This window comes from Salvia hispanica, chromosome 6, assembly GCF_023119035.1.
Source record: "Salvia hispanica cultivar TCC Black 2014 chromosome 6, UniMelb_Shisp_WGS_1.0, whole genome shotgun sequence".
Classification (NCBI taxonomy): Eukaryota; Viridiplantae; Streptophyta; class Magnoliopsida; order Lamiales; family Lamiaceae; genus Salvia; species Salvia hispanica.
In genome coordinates this window covers 18420962-18443436 of record NC_062970.1, presented here as the reverse complement: position 1 = coordinate 18443436, position 22475 = coordinate 18420962, and the positions used below count along the sequence as shown (strand labels likewise).

At 37.1% G+C, this 22475-nt stretch overlaps 4 protein-coding genes and 1 long non-coding RNA gene across 6 annotated transcripts; 2 read left to right on the top strand and 3 right to left on the bottom strand.

The window, feature by feature from the left end:
• The first annotated feature begins 329 nt into the window (after positions 1-329).
• Positions 330-3729, top strand: LOC125194380. Of its 2 annotated transcripts, XM_048092565.1 has the most exons (8): positions 332-1247; positions 1341-2128; positions 2198-2405; positions 2475-2639; positions 2713-2886; positions 2979-3137; positions 3213-3326; positions 3408-3729. In XM_048092565.1, exons 1-8 carry the CDS (start codon positions 696-698, stop codon positions 3639-3641), a joined length of 2394 nt encoding a protein of 797 aa, XP_047948522.1. In that variant the 5' UTR covers positions 332-695; the 3' UTR covers positions 3642-3729. The 2 variants fall into 2 exon arrangements, with proteins under 2 accessions (XP_047948521.1, XP_047948522.1); XM_048092564.1 differs by having other exon boundaries at positions 330-1247; positions 2979-3326.
• On the bottom strand, positions 1211-1642 carry LOC125194383. Its single transcript, XR_007171746.1, has 2 exons — positions 1556-1642; positions 1211-1458 (listed from the first exon to the last, which is right to left on the bottom strand). It is a non-coding gene; the product is annotated as an uncharacterized LOC125194383 (long non-coding RNA).
• A 35-nt stretch (positions 3730-3764) lies between the features above and the next one.
• On the bottom strand, positions 3765-5161 carry LOC125194382 (probable adenylate kinase 7, mitochondrial). The gene is made up of 4 exons (XM_048092566.1): positions 4776-5161; positions 4547-4687; positions 4226-4402; positions 3765-4108 (listed from the first exon to the last, which is right to left on the bottom strand). Exons 1-4 carry the CDS (start codon positions 5097-5099, stop codon positions 3959-3961), a joined length of 792 nt encoding a protein of 263 aa, XP_047948523.1. The 5' UTR covers positions 5100-5161; the 3' UTR covers positions 3765-3958.
• A 4228-nt stretch (positions 5162-9389) lies between these two features.
• LOC125192027 (uncharacterized sugar kinase slr0537-like) lies at positions 9390-12825 on the top strand. Its single transcript, XM_048089479.1, has 5 exons — positions 9390-9731; positions 10083-10345; positions 10593-10710; positions 11725-11933; positions 12190-12825. Exons 1-5 carry the CDS (start codon positions 9729-9731, stop codon positions 12602-12604), a joined length of 1008 nt encoding a protein of 335 aa, XP_047945436.1. The 5' UTR covers positions 9390-9728; the 3' UTR covers positions 12605-12825.
• Positions 12826-13194: 369 nt separating this feature from the next.
• LOC125196417 (dnAJ-like protein slr0093) lies at positions 13195-14829 on the bottom strand. The gene is made up of 6 exons (XM_048094925.1): positions 14575-14829; positions 14426-14503; positions 14272-14347; positions 14124-14197; positions 13971-14041; positions 13195-13401 (listed from the first exon to the last, which is right to left on the bottom strand). Exons 1-6 carry the CDS (start codon positions 14617-14619, stop codon positions 13359-13361), a joined length of 387 nt encoding a protein of 128 aa, XP_047950882.1. The 5' UTR covers positions 14620-14829; the 3' UTR covers positions 13195-13358.
• Between the last annotated feature and the right edge of the window lie 7646 nt (positions 14830-22475).

Below are 22475 nucleotides of genomic sequence, written 5' to 3'. Positions count from 1 at the left end.
TTGCATAACATAATTACTACTCCAACCAAATAAAAAAATATCCAAGTTTAGGTAAGAAGAATAACATGTAGCATCCATAACATAATTAAAATGAATTTTATGAGTAAATAAACACAAATACACACAGTAAGAGTGGGAAGCATACTGTATCATCTATTATCCCAAAGATTTGTTTAGTGATTTTAGGGGAGACAAATGCTAAGTGTGATTACTAATGAGACAAAATATTTACTGTAAATTGGCACATCTTTTGATATGGTTATCACATGCTTGCATAATTACTCCATTCTTGTTTTTTTAATCAACATATGTACAAACAAAACCACATTCTTCAGCTTCACCTTATGTTTACCTCACTCAACCCCTCTCTCTCTCTCTCTGTTGTTTATATGAGTTTGAGTGGTCGAGTTCTCACTGTTATCTCATTTTCTTTCTCCTTTTTAAAATGGTATTGCTACATTTGTGCCATTACTAACTGCACCATTTTCTGTTACTCTCTTACAATTATCTATATTTATTTTTCGATTTTGAAGTTTTAACCGTTTAAGGTTTAGTTTATGCGTCTTCATCTCCACGGATCAATGTGGCATTGCTTTCATCTTTAGTAATGTAATTCATTCTAGCTAGCTACAATTGTGCAATAAAAATCACTTCTTTGAAATTGTGATTGTGTGCACATTGGTTTGATGTAAGAAATGGTTTTAGGTGTGAGTATGAAAACTGAGAAAAGCCCTTCGATTGAGGTTGACTACGTTGTTCACATAGTGGAGGTGAAGCCATGGCCTCCTTCTCAGTCTCTGAGAAGATTAGGCTCTGTTGTGATTCACTGGGAGCATAGTGATGGGAGCTGTGGCTTCACCAATCAAGCTGTGCCTGGAAATGGAAGAATTGAATTCAATGAATGTTTCGGAGTTAGGGAAAATGGGGATTCTTGCATTGAGTTTAATCTCTATGAGCCAAGATGGGACAAGGGTTTGAAAGGGCAGCTGCTGGCAAGTGTAGTTCTTGATTTGGGTGCTTATGGTGTTGTTGAGAAAGGTTTGAGCATTACCACTCCCATTCATTGCAAGAGGACTTACAGGAATGCTGCTCAACCTCTTCTTTTCCTCAAAATCGAACCGGCCTCCTCCTTGCTGAGAGAGTCTGTTTCTTCATTGATGAGTGAGGAATATGCAGAAGAAGCATCATCTACTACTGATCATGATCAATCTTCCCCAAATGCCGCTTCCTCGGCTTTAAACCAGAAGGTACATTGCTTGCTATGTATGATCACCTTTTCTCTATTCACAGCTTTACTTGTTTCATTTGTAATGTACTAGTTCACAAATTGTTATATGCAGATTGCAGTGAATGGTAGTGCAAAAGTTGGCAAAAAGGAGCAGGCCACTGAATCCTCCTCGTCCGTGGATTTGTCGTCTGATATTGAATGGATATCGAGAAGGATTGGATCTCACAGTTCTGCAGTGAAAGAAGCAGACAAAAGGCTGAGCTCCAATCACAGGGAAGAAGAGGGGATTGTTGCAGCTGGTAAAAGGGATGCGAAAATCCGGATTACCTCTGAGGCATCGATGATAAAACAAAATTCTGGATGTGGTTCATCTACTAGTGCAGAGGAACTGCTTGTGGATGGAAGAACAAACTCTCCACCTCTAAACAAAAGCCATGTAAAACGAGTGGAAGACGAAGAGGAAGAGGAACAATTCGAGAATGAGGTGCGAAACATATATCCTCAAGTGGAAATGCACAAGGGAGTGACATTGGAAAATGGTGTGGCTTCTTCAACCAGAAGAAACCATCACGTAACAGGCTCGATAAGCAGTGAGCGCAAGGTATGTAGAATGGAAACAAGGAACCTTGTTTCAGAAGGGAGAATTCAGCAATTGGAAAACAGAATAAAGATTTTGGAGGGAGAATTGAGGGAAGCAGCCGCCCTTGAGGTGAGCCTTTACTCGGTCGTTGCAGAACATGGAAGTTCCATGAGTAAAGTCCATGCTCCAGCGCGGCGCCTCTCAAGGCTATATTTCAATGCCAGTAAGCAGAACCCAAAATCAGGGAGAGAAAGTGCTTCTGAAAGTATTGTGTCTGGATTAGTTTTAGCTGCCAAAGCATGTGGTAATGATGTTCCAAGGTATGCCTTTCATCACTCAATACCTTCCTTATTTGCCCTCATGTTGATGTGTGTATGTTTTGTATATAGATTGACTTTCTGGCTGTCCAATGCCATAGTACTAAGAGCGATGATCAGCAAGTCGTTTGGGGACAGTACGATCCAGATGCGTAATTCTGGAAAGAAGAAATCATCAGCAGTTGCAAGGAGAGGGGGTGAGAAGGAGAATCTGGTGGATGCACTGGAAAAGGCACAAGGATGGATATTTTCCAGAATCATAGAGTCACTGTGGTGGCAGGTATCGTACGAACGTTGTTGCTGGCTTTTCACTGAATGAAACCAATCTCACTAAGCTCTCTGTGTGTAGACTTTTACACCACACATGCAGTGTGGTGGTAATGGAACAAGGCAGCAGCAAGGGAACTTCTCTGTCAAACTGTGGAAGAAGGCTTTCAAGGATGCGTGCGAGAGGATATGCCCTGTTCGAGGTGGAGGACATGATTGTGGCTGTTTACCTATTCTCTCCAAACTGGTACTCCACTTTACTTGTCAATATATACTCCATTGACATCAAAGCTAGAATTTGACATGATGATGATGATTAGATTATGGAGCAACTGGTCGCGCGCTTAGATGTGGCTATGTTCAATGCCATCCTTCGAGAATCAGCCGATGAAATTCCAACTAATCCTCTAGCAGACCCTATCACTGATGCTAATGTGCTTCCAGTTCCACCTGGAAAACCTAGCTTTGGTGCCGGCGCACAACTCAAAAATGCGGTACGAATACAACAACTGAGATAGATATATGGATATTACATTGTTCTTTCTGTTCTTGCACGTACGATACTGAATCTCTGATGCTACAACAGATTGGGAATTGGTCGAGGTGGCTGACTGATCTGTTTGGGATGGACGGCGATGACAAGGACGAGGCAAGATCACCAAAACCTTTCAGTCTGCTAAACGCGCTCAGCGACCTAATGATGCTTCCCAAGGATATGCTATTGACCCCATCCATTAGAAAAGAGGTTCTCATTCTTTTGCTTTGCCTTGCTTTACTTTGTTCATTCATTTCTTCTGATTATATCGATTGGCCACTTCAGGTCTGTCCTACATTCGGCCTACCACTGCTCACCCGGATTCTCAACTCTTTCATCCCGGATGAGTTTTGCCCTGACCCCGTTCCTGCAGCTCTTCTTCAAGCTCTCAGTACACAGGTCTTTTTATTATTTTCTTTGCATTTTTACTTGACATATTCATCATCAAATTCTGATGGTTGTATTACTACCTGAGTATAGGATTTGGAACAAGACTCGTTAGTGAACCTTCCGTGTGAGGCAGCACCTATCGTGTATCAACCACCATCACCTGCTACTGTCTTGGCCGGTCGTTCTGAGCTCAACAAATCACAGACAAGCGACGACGAGCTCGACCAGCTCAACTCACCTCTCAAATCCCTCACCCTCCGGTCGTCAGTCAGAACCCCAAGTTGCGTTAGGTATCAACTGCTTCGGCAAGTATGGAAAGAATAGCCACTGTACTGTACAAACACCCCAATATTTGCAAGGTCTTAAATCTTTGTTGTTGCTTCTGCCACCAATAGAGAGAGGCTTTGTAGTAGCAAATTCATCTCAATTTCCTTCAACAACAAAGAGTTTCAAATATCATCATATATTCTATATAATATAATGCCGAACAAAGTTTGCACTAATTTCTCTATTACAAATATCTTGAAACAACAAAACCAAAAAGTAAAAAAGAAAAGCAGGCACATAGCTTTTCATCTCTATCACAAAATTGCATGAGCTTGACAAAAAAAAATATTCAAGATGTCGACAAATGGCCAAAATTAGGCAGTCAACTTGTGGGATGAATTGGGAGCCATGTGCTGCAGCTGCAATGCAGCCAAAAGGCCTTCCCACGTATCTGCAGGAGCACCTGCCACTTGGAAGTTCACAAGCTTCTTCTGTTGCTTGTAGTATTCTTCTACAGGCTTCATCTGCCACAAAAAAAACCAACCCCATTTTACTTACTAAAGATTTCATTTTTAAAACTCTGCAGAAAATCAAGCTCTAAATATTCACCACCAATCAATATCTAGAGGTGAAGGATGTACCTGTTCCGCATACATGGCAAGTTTCTCCTTCAAAATGCAGTCAGAGTTGGCCATGGGATTTAACTCTTGAGAAGGCAAATACATGCCATTGTCTAAACTTGTCTTCTTTACCACAAAACCTTCCTTGCACTTGAGATTCAGTACCATATCTATATCCGCAATTTGATCCAATATCTCCTGCAAAGCTTAATAATTTGAGACCCCTTTACACATTAGAACAACAAAATCTTTTTCTGAATTTCTAATTAGACTACTTCGATGCAAAAGGCTATAATTTGATAAGGAGAGAATGATACTGAGACAAGGAGGGGAAGAACTGACAGCTTGAATGGTGGTTCGAGGAATTCCATCCAAAATGAAGCCGGTTTCACCTCTGCAATACCCTTCCTCTAGCCTTTTCGATAAAAGCCCAAATATCACATCTTCTGGAACTAATTTTCCTTGGTTCACTGCGTTTGCAATCTAGTTCAACACCAAAAATCATCAATTTTGAAAAAATAGCTTCAATCGACAAATACAAGGGCGAAAACAACAAGGAGAGAAATGAAACCATTTTATAGAGAGGCGAATTAGGGTTGAGCTCCTGGCGAACGAGAGATCCCATGGATATGTGAGGCACGTGGAGAAGCTTGGAGAGGCGTTGTGCGTACACGTGTCGGCGAACCAAAGGATCGCCCATGATCACCCACTGCACGCCTCTCCCCGGCGTCTCCCAGCCGTCGGATTCCTCCATTCCTCGGCGGTGCGGCTCATCGGCATCGTAAGAGTAGTAATAATCGTAATCGAGCTGAGCGGCAGCTGATCCGTAACCGCGGCGCAGCGGGGAAGAGAGGCGCGCAGCTAATGCACCGAGGCGGCGCGTGAGCAATGACATGGCGGCGAGGGTTCCCGAGAAATGGTAAACGGAGAAAACACCAAGGCAGCTAAAGAGGGTTTGTGGAGGGCACGATTTGGGGTTTTAGAGCAATCCCCGATTTTCATTTGCCACTGATTTCATCCCAATATTACATCTTCTGCCACCGTCCCACCTTTTGGGAGAGGGACCATACTTTTGAGAAATTGATTTAGGGGAAAAAAACACATCAATAACATGTACTCCCTCCGTTACCTCGTAGTTGCGTCATTTTTCTATTTTAGAGAATTTCATCATAATTGAGTTATTTCCATATATGATACTATCTCTGTCCCTGAAAATTTGATACAGTTTACTATTTCAGTCCGTTCCTGAAAATTTGATACACTTCACTTTTACCATTTTTAGTAGTGGACCTCATATTCCACTAACTCATTCTACTCACATTTTATTATAAAACTAATACTTTAAAAGTAGGACCCACATCCCACCAACTTTTTCAACTCACTTTCCATTACATTTCTTAAAACCCGTGTCGGGTCAAAGTGTAGCAAATTTTGGGGGACGGAGGTAGTAACTTTTTTCTCTTTCTTACTTTACTCTCTCCTATTTTCTTCTCTCTACTTTATTCACTTTTTACTTTATTCTCTCTACCTTTTACTCTTTCTTACTTTTTTATCTATTTATTTAACACATTCAACGTTCATTTCTTAAACTATGTGCCCAAATGTTTCGCCTCAACTATGAGGGAACGGAGGAAGTAGTACTCTTACGGAAGTGATCACTTGCTAACTCATCATTTAATTGCTAAATACAACTAATTTAAGATTATAGGATTTTAGAAATCTTGTGGTCTACAATTTTCCATGTGTAATTTTTATTTTTATTAATTAAATAAAAAAGATAAAAAAACTATCGAATTAGGGTTTTGGATGAAAATGTCAATATAGTGTTTTGAAAAAAATATAAACACAATGCTTTGAGAATGTTAACACATTGCTTATATTGACATTCTTCATGTATTATATTGACATATTTTATATATCATGTTGACATTTGTTGCTATACGAAAAAATTAAAAAAATTTGATTTTTTTTTAAAATTTTGACATCGGAACATATGCAAGTGATATCTCGTTAGAATCCTTATGAAATTATCTTTAGTTTGATATATGTTGTACGAAAAAATAATTTAAATCGAGAAAGTTATATGCGTTTTTAAGTTATGGGATATTTTTCAAAATTTATTTACAACTAATTTGTTGTAAATTGACCTTAATACCCTTATTGACGTTTTTTGTTGATTGTATTGATATTTCAGGGTTGATGATCTAGACCCTTAATTTGAATATCTAATGGCTATTATTTAATTGTAGTTAGCAATTAAGTATTGAGTTAGTAATATAACACCCCCTAGTACTCATATATTCCCTTTGTCCATCAAAAAAAGAGTTTAATTTGTAGAAATCATTGAGTTTTAATATTTTTTTTGTCCAAAATAATAGTCCCATTTATAGATGGTATGAGTTTTAACAAAAAATTAGTAAGTAAGATAAATGTAAAAAAAATAGGTAAAATATGAGAAATATGGGAAAAAAAAATACTCCCTCCGTTCCATAGTAATAGAGGCATTTCATTTTATGCACTCGTCTTAAAAATATAATTATAAATAGTTAAAGTGGAGAAAAAGTAAACTAAGAGAGAGAATATTATAAATAAGACTCTTCTCTACATTATTCTTTCTCTTACTTTACTTTTTCTCTACTTTAACTATTTATAATTATTTTTTCAAAACGAGTGTGCAAAATGGAATGCCTCTATTACTATGGAACGGAGGGAGTAGTAGGTAAAAATATAGGAGATAAACTTTCTATTCCTAAAATGACAAAATATGACTATTTTTCATGGACGTAAGGAGTATGAAATTGAAAAAAAAAAGAATAAAAAAATAAGTAAATAAAAAAGATATGGAGAAAAGTGGGTAAAATATGAAAAGGTGAAGAAAAAGTAAGTAAAATATAATAGAGAAATTTTTTTATTTTTAGAAATGTACTCCCTCCGTCCCATGTACTTGCGCTATTCCATTTCGGCTCGTTTCAAACTACTTACATTATTTCTAGTTTAAGTTATAACTAATGTATTTAATTAAAATGTTAGATTAAGTTAAGAGCCCCTTATTAAGTTATGTTTCATTACACTTAAAATTCTTATTTAATTATACTAAAAAATAATCCCAAATTTACAGTCTAAATTGAAAAGTGCGAGTAATATGAGAGGGAGGGAGTAGTTATTTTTCACGGGCATATCAAAATGCAAAATTAGACTATTTTTAATAGAACTAAGGTATTTAAATGAAATAAATACAAGTTGTGGGCATAAATGAAATGAAAGAAAGTTGTAGTGCTATAAATAAAAATTTTAAAAGCAATTACCCCTAAATAAAAATTGGAAGATCAGAGTGAGATTTAAAAACGCATGTGAGGGTAGTTCGGGAAAGAGAGGGTATATGTGGTTGGATGGGGGACACGTGGAATCGAGATTCTCGCTTCCTAGTTAAAGATGGGTGGTGCTTTATCGCATCCGACGGTTGTGGGCGTATCCACTTTGCGTGGACATTGTTCAAGTCAATATGAATTTGTTACTAAAATTTAAAACATGAAAGGCTTTTATTCAAAAGATGTTTTCAAATATATAGATAATAAAATAAAGATCTAGTAATAGTTTATACAATTCCACATAATAATTTCATTGATCATCATTTATATTTAATAATTCTATAAATAATTTTTTTTTATACAAATAATTCTATTATGATATGTTATGGAGTATATATATTTATAATTCTTGCATTTTATAAGCTCTTACAAAATTTGAACTCCAAAATTGTTACTATGTTCTTTAAAATAAACGTACCCAAACATTCTTAATTGCATGCATTTAAAATTATTTTAATATATAGTGAACTTTAAAATTAACTTTTGAAAAGTAGTGTTTATACCTTTTAGGCAATGACTCTTTGTTTTTATGAAATCTCTTTCTTTAATTAGTTCCACTCTAAATATCATTTATTTTATATTATCAATTTAACTAAATTTGTGTCAAATTCTATAAATTAGGCTGTTACCTTCATATCCAAACACGAGCTACATTCATTAAAACTCGATATAATATGAGTTGACTCAACACCTAGAGTTAGTATATTCAAATAATGTTTCGAGTTTGTATGGTGTATGCATAGATACTCCAACATGTTTACACTCTTAACCCTAATTAGATGAAATAACATTAAATATGATAATTTTATAATTAAATATTGAAAATATATATTACAAACAAGTCTAAGGTTTCTACATTATAGGCCGAGTAGTGGAATATGCCATCACAATAGGTTATTCTACCAACCCCTTGCAGACGAAAAACATCTTCATGACATAAATAAGATTTAGTTACCTATCGTGAAGGTTGCAATGACAGTCCGAAAGTTTTTTCTCACCTAATAAAATTGACGACGTTAGTATGGTATATCAATTAACTAGATAGTTAAATCTTTATTGCTATCTCCTAAAATATATAGTACTCCCTTCGTCTCAAGAAAGATGACACATTTCTTGGGTGGCATGAGAATTTATACACATTTATTTTGTGTGTTAAGTGGAACGAATAAAGTAAGAAAAAGAGAATAAAGTAGAGATAAATGTGTTTCTGTTTTTAGTAATGTGTCATCTTGGTTATGACAAACCAAAAAGGAAAGTAAGTCATCTTCAGCGGGACGGAGAGAATATATTTATTAGAAAGTTAGTAGTATTTCTTAATCGTTGTTAAATGTCATATAATCAGACGCTACTTTGACCTATTCAATACAGTAGCAATCCTATCATCACTAGATACTGCATTATTATCCATAATATTAGGAATTTTTGGATTGCAAAAAGTCATTATTATCCATAATATTAGGAATTTTTGGATTGCAAAAAGTGTGCACCTTTTGATAGATCAAAGTAATATATAATCAAGGTTAAATATATTAATTAAGAAATATTGATGATCGAGACATTCGTCTTTCAATTGATAGCAGATAGCAGTAAAGACATACTCTTATCTTTTTGTAAAATCGGTTCAGTGTTATACCATGCTAATATTGTCCTATTTGATTAAAGCTTGGTAATATACAGATTGACACTTGAAGCATACGTGATAGATATTCAAGGCTAGTTTATTACGATAGTAATTTGTAAAACTAAGATATGGATAAGGTTTATTACAAAAACAAGGGAGGTGAGGATAGATAAATAAATGGTGATGGGGGCTTAATCGTCAGCGCCGCCTGCACCCACCATCTCCGCCGCGGACTTCATGGCTCTCTCTCTCCCCATCCCCCACACTACGAAAACTGCCCCCTTTCATCTCCCTATCCGAATCCAATTCATTCCCCCTTTTCAACCGGACACCCCTTCGCCTCCCCTCATGCCCTCTTCCTATCCTTTCCAACTCTAACTTTTCCTCCTCCACGGATGCTCTGCTTTACGTCTGTCGTTGTGCCTCTGAAGCTGGAGACATTGGAATCTCCGATTTCGACGACCACGAATCCCCCCACACTCACTTGCCTGACAATGTTCCTGACACGTGGCACGTCCTTGGCCTCGGCCAAGCTATGGTATTCTTTCATTTTCCCTACCCTAGTTATGGATATATGAAACTGAAGTAGAATGAATTCATTCAATTTGGGGAACGGTGTTATCTGCAATTTCCCCTAATTTGGATTTCTGATCAAATTTGCTCGGTTAAACTTTTTTGTTGCTGAAATTTTTGAAATATCCCTTGATAGATTAGAGAGCCGAAATTGAGAAAAAGGGTAGTAAATGTCATCAGTAGATAATGAAATTGGAAGTTACAAGGTAGTCAATTGCTCGGGTGATTCCTTAATCATGTCCGTATTAGAGCTTATCTTTACTTCTTAGGATGATGCTATGATGACAAAGTTAAGAAGTTCATTTTCACTGTCTAGGTGGACTTTTCGGGAATGGTTGATGATGAATTTCTTGATAGACTCGGATTAGAAAAGGGTACAAGGAAAGTGGTGAATCATGAAGAAAGAGGTAGAATTTTACGGGCCATGGATGGATGCAGCTATAAAGCTGCTGCGGGTGGTTCTCTGTCCAACACCTTGGTTGCCTTGGCGAGGCTTGGCGCTCAACCTATTGGAGGACCTTCGCTGAATGTTGCCATGGCAGGCAGTGTTGGAAGTGACCCCTTAGGCGGATTCTACCGGTATGATTTATAGCTTGTGTTTTGCATAATCTTACAGTTTCCACCCATCATCCATTAGTTGTATAACTAGACACCTCTCTCATCTTTGTGTATTCTTAAACTTATTTTCAAGTGATCTATTGAATGAGTTGAGGTTAATTAGGCAGTTGGTGTGCTTCTGATATTTTTTGTCTCCAATTTTTTTTATCTTCTGCTAGATTGCTACAAGTCTCATTTCTGAATCATGCTTTTGTGAATGTCAACACAGATCGAAACTTCGGCGAGCAAATGTGAATTTTCTTTCGGCACCAGTGAAGGATGGAACTACTGGCACAGTTATAGTTCTCACAACTCCGGATGCTCAACGAACAATGCTTGCGTACCAGGTCAGTAGCATTTCCCTCATCTCAGTTAATGAAAAGTTTAGGAATCATGTGAGTATACAAAGATACCATTGTGAAGGTTTATTATTCAAAACAACCATGCTAACATTCTGTACTGGTGATGTAGGTCTTTCAGAGTTTCAGTTACCTCCACCATAATAAACTAATTCTAGGAAATGTATAATAGAAGCTTTTTTTGTTAGATCAGTTATTATATGTTGTTAGAAAGGTTGTGGAAGTCCAGCACGAAACAAGGAATGATGAGATTTCTAAGACAGTTCCCCCGCCCCCCAATCATGTCAGAGGTCTCAAAACCTTTTGAGAGGAAAAAGTTAGTAAATGTATACATCATTTCCAATTCCTCTAAGAAAATAAAGATTCTGGATGACTAATTAATTGACGAGCTAGGCCTTCATTACTGCATTGGTTGAGCCAATGAATATGATTTGTGAAAGTAAAATAATTGTTGGGTCAATATCTACTTGACTCTTCGACCATCTCCAATGGCATTCTAATACCTAAATCAGTTTTTCAAATTTTGAGTAAAATATGTTCATTTTTGGGTTTACACTAAAACCAAAATCAGTTTTTCAAATTTTGTGAGTAAAAAAAGGTAGTGGATAGAGAATTCGTTTAAGTTTAAGTTTAGTGTAAATGGTTGGAGTAAAACCACTATTTGATGTGACATTTACACTAAAATGAGTTTGAGATTGAGTTTGTTGTAAATGGTTGGAGATGCTCTTAAGGGCTCAGAAGAGAGCTAGATCCCTTAATATTTAAAGTTAATCTATACTTTGTCTCATAATGGAGATCTCTCTTTTTCGCTTGTGGTCACCTCAAACTTATCTCATGCTGCTGGTCATGTCAACTGCTGATAAATTTCTCTGTTTTACCTTCCTAGGAACATCCATATTTTGCGATACTTATTATTTTATCCTGCCTCTTATTTTCAGTTCTTCAATTTTAAATCACTAACTCTGTTAATAACTATGAAATCACTCTCTCTAATGATACCAGGGTACGTCTTCAAGAGTAAACTATGATTCATGCTTGGCTAGCTTGGTGTCCAAAACAAGTATTTTAGTTGTTGAAGGATACTTATTCGAATTTCCAGACACAATCAAAACAATTGCCAGGGCATGTGAGGAGGCCCGCAAATGTGGAGCTCTAGTTGCCATTACAGCATCAGATGTCAGCTGCATTGAGAGACATTATGATGACTTCTGGTAAATATTTTGCCACATAGCTAACTGTATAGCATATCCTTATCGGTCTGAGGTTTGTCTGAATTATAATATGTCACCTGAGATTTATTTTGGATGTTGCTTTCTTGTCAAATGAGAGACTAGCTACTATTTTGAAAATACTAATCCTTCAAAACATTTGAAAGATATTGATGGCTCTGTTTGGGTGTTGACGATAGGATAATTTTATGTAGAACAAATTCAAGTTTGCTCATTTTAGTTTGTATCTGTTTGTCAGGGACATCATGGCAAATTACGCAGACATAATCTTTGCCAACAGTGATGAAGCCAGGACTTTGTGTCATTTTTCCTCGAAAGAAAGCCCCATCTCGGCCACTAGGTACCTGAGCCATTTTGTTCCGTTTGTTTCAGTGACAGACGGCCCTAGAGGCTCTTACGTTGGTGTGAAGGGAGAATCTGTTTACATACCTCCAAATCCTTGCGTGGCAGTGGACACTTGTGGGGCTGGGGATGCCTATGCATCTGGCATATTGTATGGTTTGTCGCGTGGTGTATCTGATTCGAGAAGTATTGGTACATTAGCTTCAAAGGTCGCATCTGTAGTTGTTGCACAGCAAGGAACTCGGTTAGGGGTAGAAGATGCTGCAAAGTTGGCTGAGTCATTTGCATTACGTTGCCAGAGTAAGAGCTAAGCTAGGTGGTCTGATGTCAGTCCTGATCAAATTTCCGGCTTTTGGTCTTTTGTATTTAGCCAAAGGAAAAATCTGTTTCGTGCCAATTCTTTGATCCATTGAACAATTTTAGCCGTTTATAGTTATACCACTGTAATTAGATGACTTATTATTCTTGTGCTTTGAGAAAGATATGTAGGAGTTTATCTCCAAGTATCAGAATGGTGCTAGTGTTTTAGCAAGCCCCAACTCTTTTTGTTTAAATAAATGTTATTAATTGCTTAGTTGAAAGTTGGCCTGTGACAAGTGGGGAATCAATTCTATCAGCACAAGAACAAAAATTGCTTAATAATCCCAGCAATCAACAACACACGAATCAGATTCAAGTTCCTTCCCCCTTTACTTGAAAGAGACTATCATACTGTATAACTAGTAGAATTCGATTCGAATGCAGTAAATTGATCTTGCATAGTACGTGTAGTTAATTTTGCTACATATGGTTCAACGTGTATCGGCCTTGTTAGTTTAATGTTTTCATTTTCCTCTCTTCATGCCTAAACTGGCATACGTGCCTCTGTTATTAAACAATGGACAAAGAGCGGACGAAGAAATACCACAAGATTAGGCCTACATAACTAGTATGAAAACGAAATGATGTTTTTCAACCTGTTTTCTGCACTACTTTACTTAACAATATGATACAAATAATTGTCTCATCTCTGAATGTTGACAGTCATGGAGAGGGGTGAAGAAATAAAATGACTCCCTCCAAACCTCAATTTTCCTTTAAATCATTGAGTTCCATTAGTGCCTGTGACCTGCACCATCAACAAAAGTAAACACAAACCACTTACAGTTTTCATCAACAAGAAATGCCAAGCTGCAAAATGTAAACATAAATCACAAATTACGACAGAAAATTCATTATTGTTACAATTACTGTCTCTTAGCTCTTTGCTCACTTATGGGGACGAAGGAACTATGTAAGAGGTGGATCACATGAAATGCACAGCCAACAGCCATCATTATCAAATCACAGCAAACTTACGAAAGTGAATGAACAGTACTGTCTTGCACATATATTTGCAAGACCATCATAATACACTACTACAACTACTGCAATAGGCAGCACATCAAAGGAAGATGAGCACATATTAGTCTAGCTGAGAAATAAATGGATTCAACTTATCTGAAGCTTTCCCCCTTTCATATTCATTTCACTCATTCTATAGTAGTTTAGTCACCGGTAAATGTAATAGTATAGATGGCGGTGGTTAAACACTTTGGTATACCAACCACTGTAAGACCTTACAAGACTAGTTCATAATATAGTTGAGAAGAAAATCAAAATCTAAAGTCTAAAACAGTTAATCATGCTCATGCTTACCATTTTGATGTTTGGGTCATACCAAGACCATTACAAGTGAGTATCATTCCTTTGAATCTAGCTAAATATTCCTACAAAGGGAGAGGCCGATCAGAAGTATGAGCAAAGAAGCATCAAAGATTGGCAACAATAGCAAAGCCACAAAATACTAACCCGTAGAGTGTACTTGTCGATCTCATAATTTCCATTCAAATCATATTCAAGTCTCTTATCTGGATCACTCAACACTGAATGAATTGTGAGGAAAGTTGATTAATTCCATTGGTGCAAAAACAAGGCAACAAAAATGCAAATAAAATACCAGAATAAGCTTCATTAATTTCTTGAAATATAGAGGTAGCAGCAGCATCACCCTTGTGCTTGTCCGGATGCCACTTCTGCAAATGAAGAAGGTGAATTAGAAGAAGAGATGGAAGAGATTGGGTTTAAATAAGATGAAAGAAGTGGAAAGCAACCAAAGCGAGCTTGCGGTAATTGAGGCGGATGTTGTTGTCAGTTGCATCATAATCGAGTTGTAAGATCTTGTAGTAATCCTGAAACAAAATGATGGGAAAGTGTGAAGTGGAAAGGAAGAGAGAAGAAAAAAAGAAGCAAACCAACCAACCTTGTAAGTAGGCGTAGGGGGGTTGACATTGGAATTGGAGTCCATAAGAAGGTAGATTAGATGAAGAAAGATTCATAATTTCGTTTCATGGAAGGAAAAGATTGAATTTTGAATTTGGGGATTTCTGCTTTTCGTGGAGCTTTAATCGCCACAACCGGGTTTCCGATATTTGGAATTAAGATATTGATTGATGACTTCAAAATTCAAATGGATATGGATCGGAGAAGAAGAACAAAGGATGCATAATGCATTGCTTCTTCACTCACAACACCCATCACCCATCAACTATATATATATATATATATACATAGAGGGTTGTGATCAATGTCGAACCAATTTTAAAGACCGAACTAGAGACCAAATCTGGGCCATTAGATCTAGTTTTTTTGATGAGATGTGCTGCTGTGAAAATTTTTTCGGCTTCATTACAAGCCCATTTTACTTCATTATATAGGTTTATTACTTCATTCCGTACTTCAAATGCTTCTACACATACTTCATTCCAACAATTTATTACATTATTCCATGTGTTTATTAAACCATATTAGCGCCATGGCGTTGGTGATAGATATTGTAGAGAGAAAGAACGACACGCGATGGCGAAACCACATTTACGTACTGGAATGAAGTAAAAACCTACTGGAATGAAGTAATGCCAACTCATAATCAACAGACATAGTTCCTTGATTAAAGACAAAACCTTCTCTACAAAACCGTGTATATTGAAATAATGCCAACTCATAATCAACAGACATAGTTCCTTGATTAAAGACAAAACCTTCTCTGCTTCTTATCACAGTACACTTCTTTGCTTTAACATTGGGTTCTCTAGAAAAATCTTCTGAATTGAATACCAGAGGTTGTATCATAGCTTGTGGGACTGTTTCCCACCAAGAGTAAGTATAGCTTCAAAGAAGAGATACCCTATAATCAAAACCCTCATCTGACATACAACTCATCTGATTGAACACATGTTCTATCCCTTTCAACCATATCTTAGCCTCAGTCAGATTAGTCCCATAAAATCAACAACTTCTACTTTTTCGAGCTCTATTATATTTTCTACCTCTTTGCCTCACCATTGGTCCATGTACTCTTTGTTCTAAAAGCCTGGGTAATCCCCATATGATGCAACACGTATACAAAATGCACTTTATAATTAATGGACAATGTAGGGCGGCTAACCCTTCTCTCCTCGGTGACAAATGTTCATGATAATGCAAATGCATGTGCAACTTATAACTAATATGTACCGTATGATATTTATGAATGTCATGTCCCAGCGGGATTCTATCCCCGCTCTGATACCACCTAAACTGTCACACCTCAACTCTTATGACGTATGCACTTGCTATAAATAAATTTTAAAAATTAAATAAATTAACCCACGCTTCAAGTACATAAACGCACATATTATATCATTTCAAAAATCACATTTATCAGGTACATATATCAAAACATTCTAAACCGTAGTGGGACCCTCTCACCACTCTATATACAATACATTTATCTAAATGCAAAAATGATGAGGAAGAGAAGTTGCCAAAACGTGTCAGCCGCCGACCCTTATAACATGTGCAATTCCTAGGACCTATATCAATGAAAAACTTCACTGATATCTTATTCCTGAAAAATATTAGTGGTTTATATAAGCCACAACTCAGTGCATATAAACCTTACCTTTAATTCCATTGTCCATCAATCAAACATGTTCTTTAACCAATATATAAAACAATAATCAACAAATATTAAAATAATTTCATATAAATATGCATATGCCACTCTGTTCATTTTATTATTCTGTGACAAATCAAGCCTGGTATCTGCCTGGGATTTCCATTGTATACGACCCGAAGATCCCTTTTCATTATTTGACCTTTCCACGAAGGCCCCTCTTTGCATTTTAACCTTTCCACGAAGGTCTCTCTTTGCATATTTTCTTTGACCCGTAGAACCCAGGGCAAGACTGTCACATATCCTCTTTAATCCTCGATTCAAGATATTCTATTGTCATATAAAAACATATTAATAGCACCACACACATCATTGCACCAATCACATATCCATATCAAATTTCATAAAATAATTCCAAATAAGACAACTATATCAAATTCATATCATATAATCCAAATATTCACTTCACTCTAACACATAGCAATCAATCACATAATATATGTAAAATTAAAAGTATGATTTATACACACCTGGATACGATAGGTAAGCTTATTGAACCTCTACATCCGACTCCTGATTTATAGTTCTTGATCCACTCTTTTTTTTAAAATCCTTAGAACTCGTCCTTTTCGTTTCTTCAATCTCCTCTGACTTCCCAATTTTCTCTTTTTTTTCTCTTTTCATTTTTAGACTATGTTCTATACTATACAACTCGTTCTAATTTATAAGCTTAATTATAAGATGAACCGATTTAAATCTATGTATATCAACTAAATCAATCATTTCCTAGACAGATACGTGGCTTGTAAAGAGACCACTTCAACTAACTAAAACATTAGTCATACAAAAGTTTTTTAAATATAATCCGAAAGTGGAACCACTTATTATATACTCCCTCCGTCTCAATAAATATGAAACATTTGGTTTCCGGCACAGGATTTTATGCAAGTGTTGTTTTGTGAGTTAATGAAGAGAGAGTAAAGTAAGAGAGGGAAAAGTAGAGAGAGTGATGTTTCCATTTTAGGAAACGTTTCATTTTTAGTGGGACAACCCAAAAAGGAAAACGTTGCATTTCTAATGGGACAGAGGGAGTATAATTTAATATTTAATCTATTTCATATGTATGCACACATATTACATTATAATATGTATTTTAATATAATCATGTGTCATATGTACATATTGGTACGTTATTTTCCATGCACACACGTACACTTAAATTAACTATTTAATAGTACTTAATATACATATGGATATAATAATATTTATTATGCAAATAATAATATAAATATGCAATTATAAAATATGTCAATATACAAAATGATGCATGTTTTGGATAGGGACGTCACAGTTTTGAAGCGATATTCTGTGTGTCCGACGACCGAGATCTTCCAACGATCCGTAAGTTCCTAGACCCTGTGATCTAGTGGATTCGCTGGACCTATGAGGCTTGTTATTCCTTTCTGTGCACGCAGTCTAAACAAAAAGCAGTAGTAGCAGCTTCAATCCTATTACTCAAAATCTCAAGTCAATGATCAAGTGATAGCTCAAAATGGATGGTTCTTTTATCATAGACGACTAGTCTTCACCCCAATTACTACTAAATTTTTCAATTCAATTTCACATTTTTCAATCAATCCCAACCAACCAAAACAGAAATTCATGGAGTTTTTTCAAAGAAAACAAATTTGTCCTAAAACAAAATAAAAGCAACAAAATATAACTAATAAATCTAAAGCAAAAATAAAGCAATAAGATACATACCTCGTAAGTGTCCCTATCCACCATATCATCCCCCCAAACTTATTCAAAGCTACGCAAAGAATGAGTTTGAAAAGTTGGTGGAGAAGGGAGACATACATGGTATGCAAGCAACACAAAACACACTAAAAACAAACTGAAACGAAAAAAAATTAAAAGTTACCTACTAAGGGTTACCTCCCCTACAGTGCCTTTGGTTATTGTCGTTGACTCGACGTCCTCCATGAGTTACATCATGTCACGCCATAAATGGTAGTGTTGGATTTTCTGTCAATCTTGGAAGCATATGATCTAGCCAATATCTTCTTCCACCAAGTATTTTTCATAGCTCCATCACAAATTTTGATTTCCGCTTTGGGTGAATTTTCAACTTTTGTTTTCTTCTCCTTCACTTTAGGATTTGATGCAGTCTCTTCTTAAGAAATTGATCCACCACATGAACCAAACATCCACTGTGGTAATGAAAAATCCTCCAATGTTGACTCAATTACTTGTGTCTTTTGGAGCTTCACAACATGCACAACTTTCACTCCATCTTCATAACAATTTCATCGTCTTCACGACTCTTCATAGCATTGTAGATAGACAAAATGTGTCGTTTGTTGCCCATACGAAGAGTGAGCTCTCCTTTTGCTATATCTATAATTGCTTTTCCCGTTGCTAGGAATGGACACCCCAAGATAAGCGGCACATTCATGTCTTCCTCCATATCAACACTACAAAATCAATGGGAAATATGAAGTCGTGTACCTTCACCAGAACATCTTCAACAATTCCTTTAGGATAGGTGACTGATCTATCTGCCATCTGCAATGTGATTGTAGTCGGCTTGAGAGTGCCGATCTTCATCTTTCTAAAAAACGATAATGGCATTAAATTTATGCTCTCCCCTAGATCACACAGTGCCTCTGTCTGTCATTTCCAATGACGCATGAGATATTGAAACTCCCAGGATCTTTAAGCTTGACAGGTAGCTTCTTTTGAATTATCGCACTACAGTTTTCAGATATGCTCACCGTCTCATAGTCAATCCACTTCTTCTTCTTGGAGAGCACATCTTTTAGGAACTTTGCATATGTAGGCATTTCTTGCAGAGCTTCCACCAATGGTATATTAATGTGCACTTTCCTAAAAACATCGAGAAATTTTGAGAATTGCTCATCTAACTTCTTCTTCTTCACTGCGAATAGGAAGGGCACCCTAACTGTCGTAGGAATGGAGGGAGGGGACAGCTTTTCTGGCACTGCGTCTTTCTCAGTCTGAATGTCCACCTTATTCTTTCCCTTGGAATTCTCTTCTGCTCTGACATCTTCCACTGGAGTACTCTTCTTTTCCTCTACAGGCATGGAAGGTCCTTCATAGCTTTTACTACCTCTCAAGTGTATGACCTTGCAGTCCTTGGGATTGTTTATGGTCTGTGCTGGGAATTTGCCTAGTTGATGTTGGACTCCCACAACTTGAGAGATCTAACTTATCTGATTGTCAATGCTCTTCATGTGCACGTTCAAGCTTTGCACGTCATTCTCAACTTTTTCCAGCCTTTGATTAGTAATCTCTATGTACTTGTCAGTTTTCTCCATGTAATTGGTAGTCTGAATCATGAATGCTGCCAAGATATCTTCTGTAGTAGCCTTCTTCTGCTCCTCGACCATTCCATTAGCTACTTTAAATCCCAGTGGCGGTTGCAAAGCATTGTTAGGATTCCCATAGAAGAGATTGGGATGCACCTTGTTACCATAGTGGTTATAGTTACCACCCCCTTGGTTGGGGCGATAGTTGTAGAAGTTCATGTTATTCCCTCCTTGGTGCACATAGTTCACATCTTCAACTCCTCCTTGCAGTTCTGGTCCAGGCTGTCTAATCTCCATGATCCCCAGGTGAGTGGTCAAAAGATCTTTTGGCTTTGGCAGTTTGTCTATTCCATCATCTTCTGTAACAGAGGCCACCCTGTATGACTTGTTTCGGTCATTATTCCATCTTTCATCAGAGGAAGCTACTCACTCTATCACTTGCATGGCATCATTCTCTCCTAATTGAAGGAGTGCTCCTCCTGCACTCCAATTCAGTTCACGCAATGCATCTGGAATGCACCCCCTGTAAAAATCTATGACTTGATGTCCCGGACTTAGACCATGCTTGGGGCATCTCTTCAACAGTGTCTTGAATCTGGCCCATGCTTCTCGGATTGTCTCATGAGGCTTCATCTGGAATTGAATTATCTCTTCTTGCCTCTTTAGAATTTCACTGGATGGGAAGTACTTCTCCAAAAATAAGTCTACCATGGCATCACACATTCTAATAGATCCTGGTCCCATACTGTTGTACCAGTCTCTGGCATCATCTCTCAACGAAGATGAGAATAGCCTTAGTCTGATCTGTTCATCTGTCACCCCATTAAGCTTCACCGCGTTGCTGATCTGAATAAACTTGGTGAGATGCTTGTTAGGATCTTCATTGGCCTTCCCCCCCAAAGCATTAGCCTCAGCCATATTAATCAATCCTGGCTTGAGCTCAAAATGATTGGCATTGATCTGATCGTTGCCAACTCGTGGGCGCTCTATATACTTTTTTTTTCTTTCTCTTTCTTTTTCCTTTTTTCTTTTTTCTTTTTGTTTTTACATACAACCAATTTCCAACTTGATAAGCTAAACACGACCAAATTCTTTCAACAACTAAACTCTCCAAACTCTTCTTTTCATAGCTCAACAATTCTAGTTTAGGATTCCCAACCCACTTGATTAGCTTGACAAAAGAAAAGGCAATAGGCTTAAACTTGGCTATCAAGGGTATTATATAATAAGGTTAGTGTTAGGTAAAAATGAGGCTAAAAAATAACTCTAATAGTGTTAGTCTTAGGATCGGAGATGGAGCTCGGATCCTTTGGTTGAGCCTTCTCTGAGCGTTCCTCCTTCGGTTCGATGCTTCGATATCAGGATCAAATAACTCTAATGGTTGCCCCTTAGAGCGAGTGCGCATACAACCTGAAAAGAAAAACACAAAAGTGAGAATAACTCAAAAAGGAAAGAAAAAAATAAAGCAAGTAAAATCTAGATTAGTAATCTTAATTTTTATCACGATATTAGGCTATAGTAACACAAAATTGTCCCCGGCAACGACCCCAAAAACTTGACTCAACTTATTTTTAACACAAGTATACCCACAAGTGTACGAGGCTAATGTAGCAAATTATAAGCAAAGAGTATCGTATCCACTGAGACAATGAGTGTTAACCTAATTACCACAAACCAACCTCAACTACTATCTAGATGAATCAGAAAGTTTTGGTTTTTTTAAATCTACTTAAAGCAAAGTAAAAACAATTAAAAACAACTAGAGAACTAAAATCGAATAAAAGAGAACATATGTAGATCAAGGATGAGGAAGGTAGAATCCTGCGGGATCGATAACAACTATCGCATGCTCAACTAATTTCCAAACTATGCCAACAAGGGTCTCAAAGGTTATTAAGCTATCACTCAGGTAAAACTATATCTTCTCCCGAAGCATACAATTTGTAGATTGCTACCTAGAACCGAAGTGTCCTTCCTAGAACTAAGCCAACAACTCCTAAAAGCTCCTAAGATACTTAGCTTCATTCAAAGGCTCAAATCTGTTGATTATATTGGCAAAGACATCAACTTCTCTTCTTTCTAATTAAACTACTCATCTCCCGAGTATTATAGTAAAATCCACATGCATTTATAAGGTGATAAGTCAAATAAATGTATAAGCCAAGATAAATCAAAATAACCACATCAGCCAAGGCATAGAAAACAAAAATCAATTAAACATAAGAGTCATTGTATCTCCCCCGGAGGGTTTAGCTACTCATGTTCAACACAAAAGTCAAAGAAATATTCAAAGAAATAATCAAAAACATTGTTTGAACAAAAATAAAACTAAAGGTAGAAACTCCTAGAATCAGATTTGGCGGATTGGAGGCCTCGTCTTCAATCTTGCGATGAATTCTCGTCCTCTGCTCGTTCTTCTCTTCTTCCTAGGTGAAAAACTGATATTTTTGGGGTATGAGGCGTGTAAGTTGTGTTGGGAGGCGTTTCCTAGGCATATATATACCTAGGGTTGACTTTGGGTGCGAAATAAGCTGTCCGACGAAGTTGGCGGGTCGCCAGGTTGGGTGAGCGTCGAAGCTGGCAAGTCGCTAGCTGCCTACGGCGTTTTTCTCGTGTTTTGCTAGCGGGTCGCCAGGTTTGTTTGCATGCATACCCGGCGGGTCGCCAGTTATGTCACTGATCCACGCAGTCTTGGTAAAACAACCATAACTTCTTCTACCGAACTCTGATTTATACGTTCAAGATATCCACGCGAAGCTCTTTCGAACACGAAGAGCATTGTAGGCGAATCGGACTTCAAAATCTCCAGAAAAACTGTCTCGAACCAAAGCTGCTGCACATCCACATATTTTGTATATTTTTCTACACATTCTTCACAAAATGGTCAAAATATCA

Excerpts from the sequence above, each read along its gene's own strand:
- LOC125194380 (XM_048092564.1), top strand. The coding sequence starts at position 696 with ATGGTTTTAGGTGTGAGTATGAAAACTGAGAAAAGCCCTTCGATTGAG. Across the intron at positions 1,248-1,340 it reads CCTCGGCTTTAAACCAGAAG|ATTGCAGTGAATGGTAGTGC; the intron begins GTACATTGCTTG and ends TGTTATATGCAG. Across the intron at positions 2,887-2,978 it reads GCGCACAACTCAAAAATGCG|ATTGGGAATTGGTCGAGGTG; the intron begins GTACGAATACAA and ends ATGCTACAACAG.
- LOC125196417 (XM_048094925.1), bottom strand. The coding sequence starts at position 14,619 with ATGGACTCCAATTCCAATGTCAACCCCCCTACGCCTACTTACAAG. Across the intron at positions 14,198-14,271 it reads AATTAATGAAGCTTATTCTG|TGTTGAGTGATCCAGATAAG; the intron begins GTATTTTATTTG and ends CAATTCATTCAG. Across the intron at positions 14,042-14,123 it reads TCGACAAGTACACTCTACGG|GAATATTTAGCTAGATTCAA; the intron begins GTTAGTATTTTG and ends CTCCCTTTGTAG.
- LOC125192027 (XM_048089479.1), top strand. Across the intron at positions 10,711-11,724 it reads GAACAATGCTTGCGTACCAG|GGTACGTCTTCAAGAGTAAA; the intron begins GTCAGTAGCATT and ends TAATGATACCAG. Across the intron at positions 11,934-12,189 it reads AGACATTATGATGACTTCTG|GGACATCATGGCAAATTACG; the intron begins GTAAATATTTTG and ends TCTGTTTGTCAG.
- LOC125194382 (XM_048092566.1), bottom strand. The coding sequence starts at position 5,099 with ATGTCATTGCTCACGCGCCGCCTCGGTGCATTAGCTGCGCGCCTCTCT. Across the intron at positions 4,403-4,546 it reads CTCGAACCACCATTCAAGCT|GAGATATTGGATCAAATTGC; the intron begins GTCAGTTCTTCC and ends TAAGCTTTGCAG. Across the intron at positions 4,109-4,225 it reads TTGCCATGTATGCGGAACAG|ATGAAGCCTGTAGAAGAATA; the intron begins GTACATCCTTCA and ends TTTTTGTGGCAG.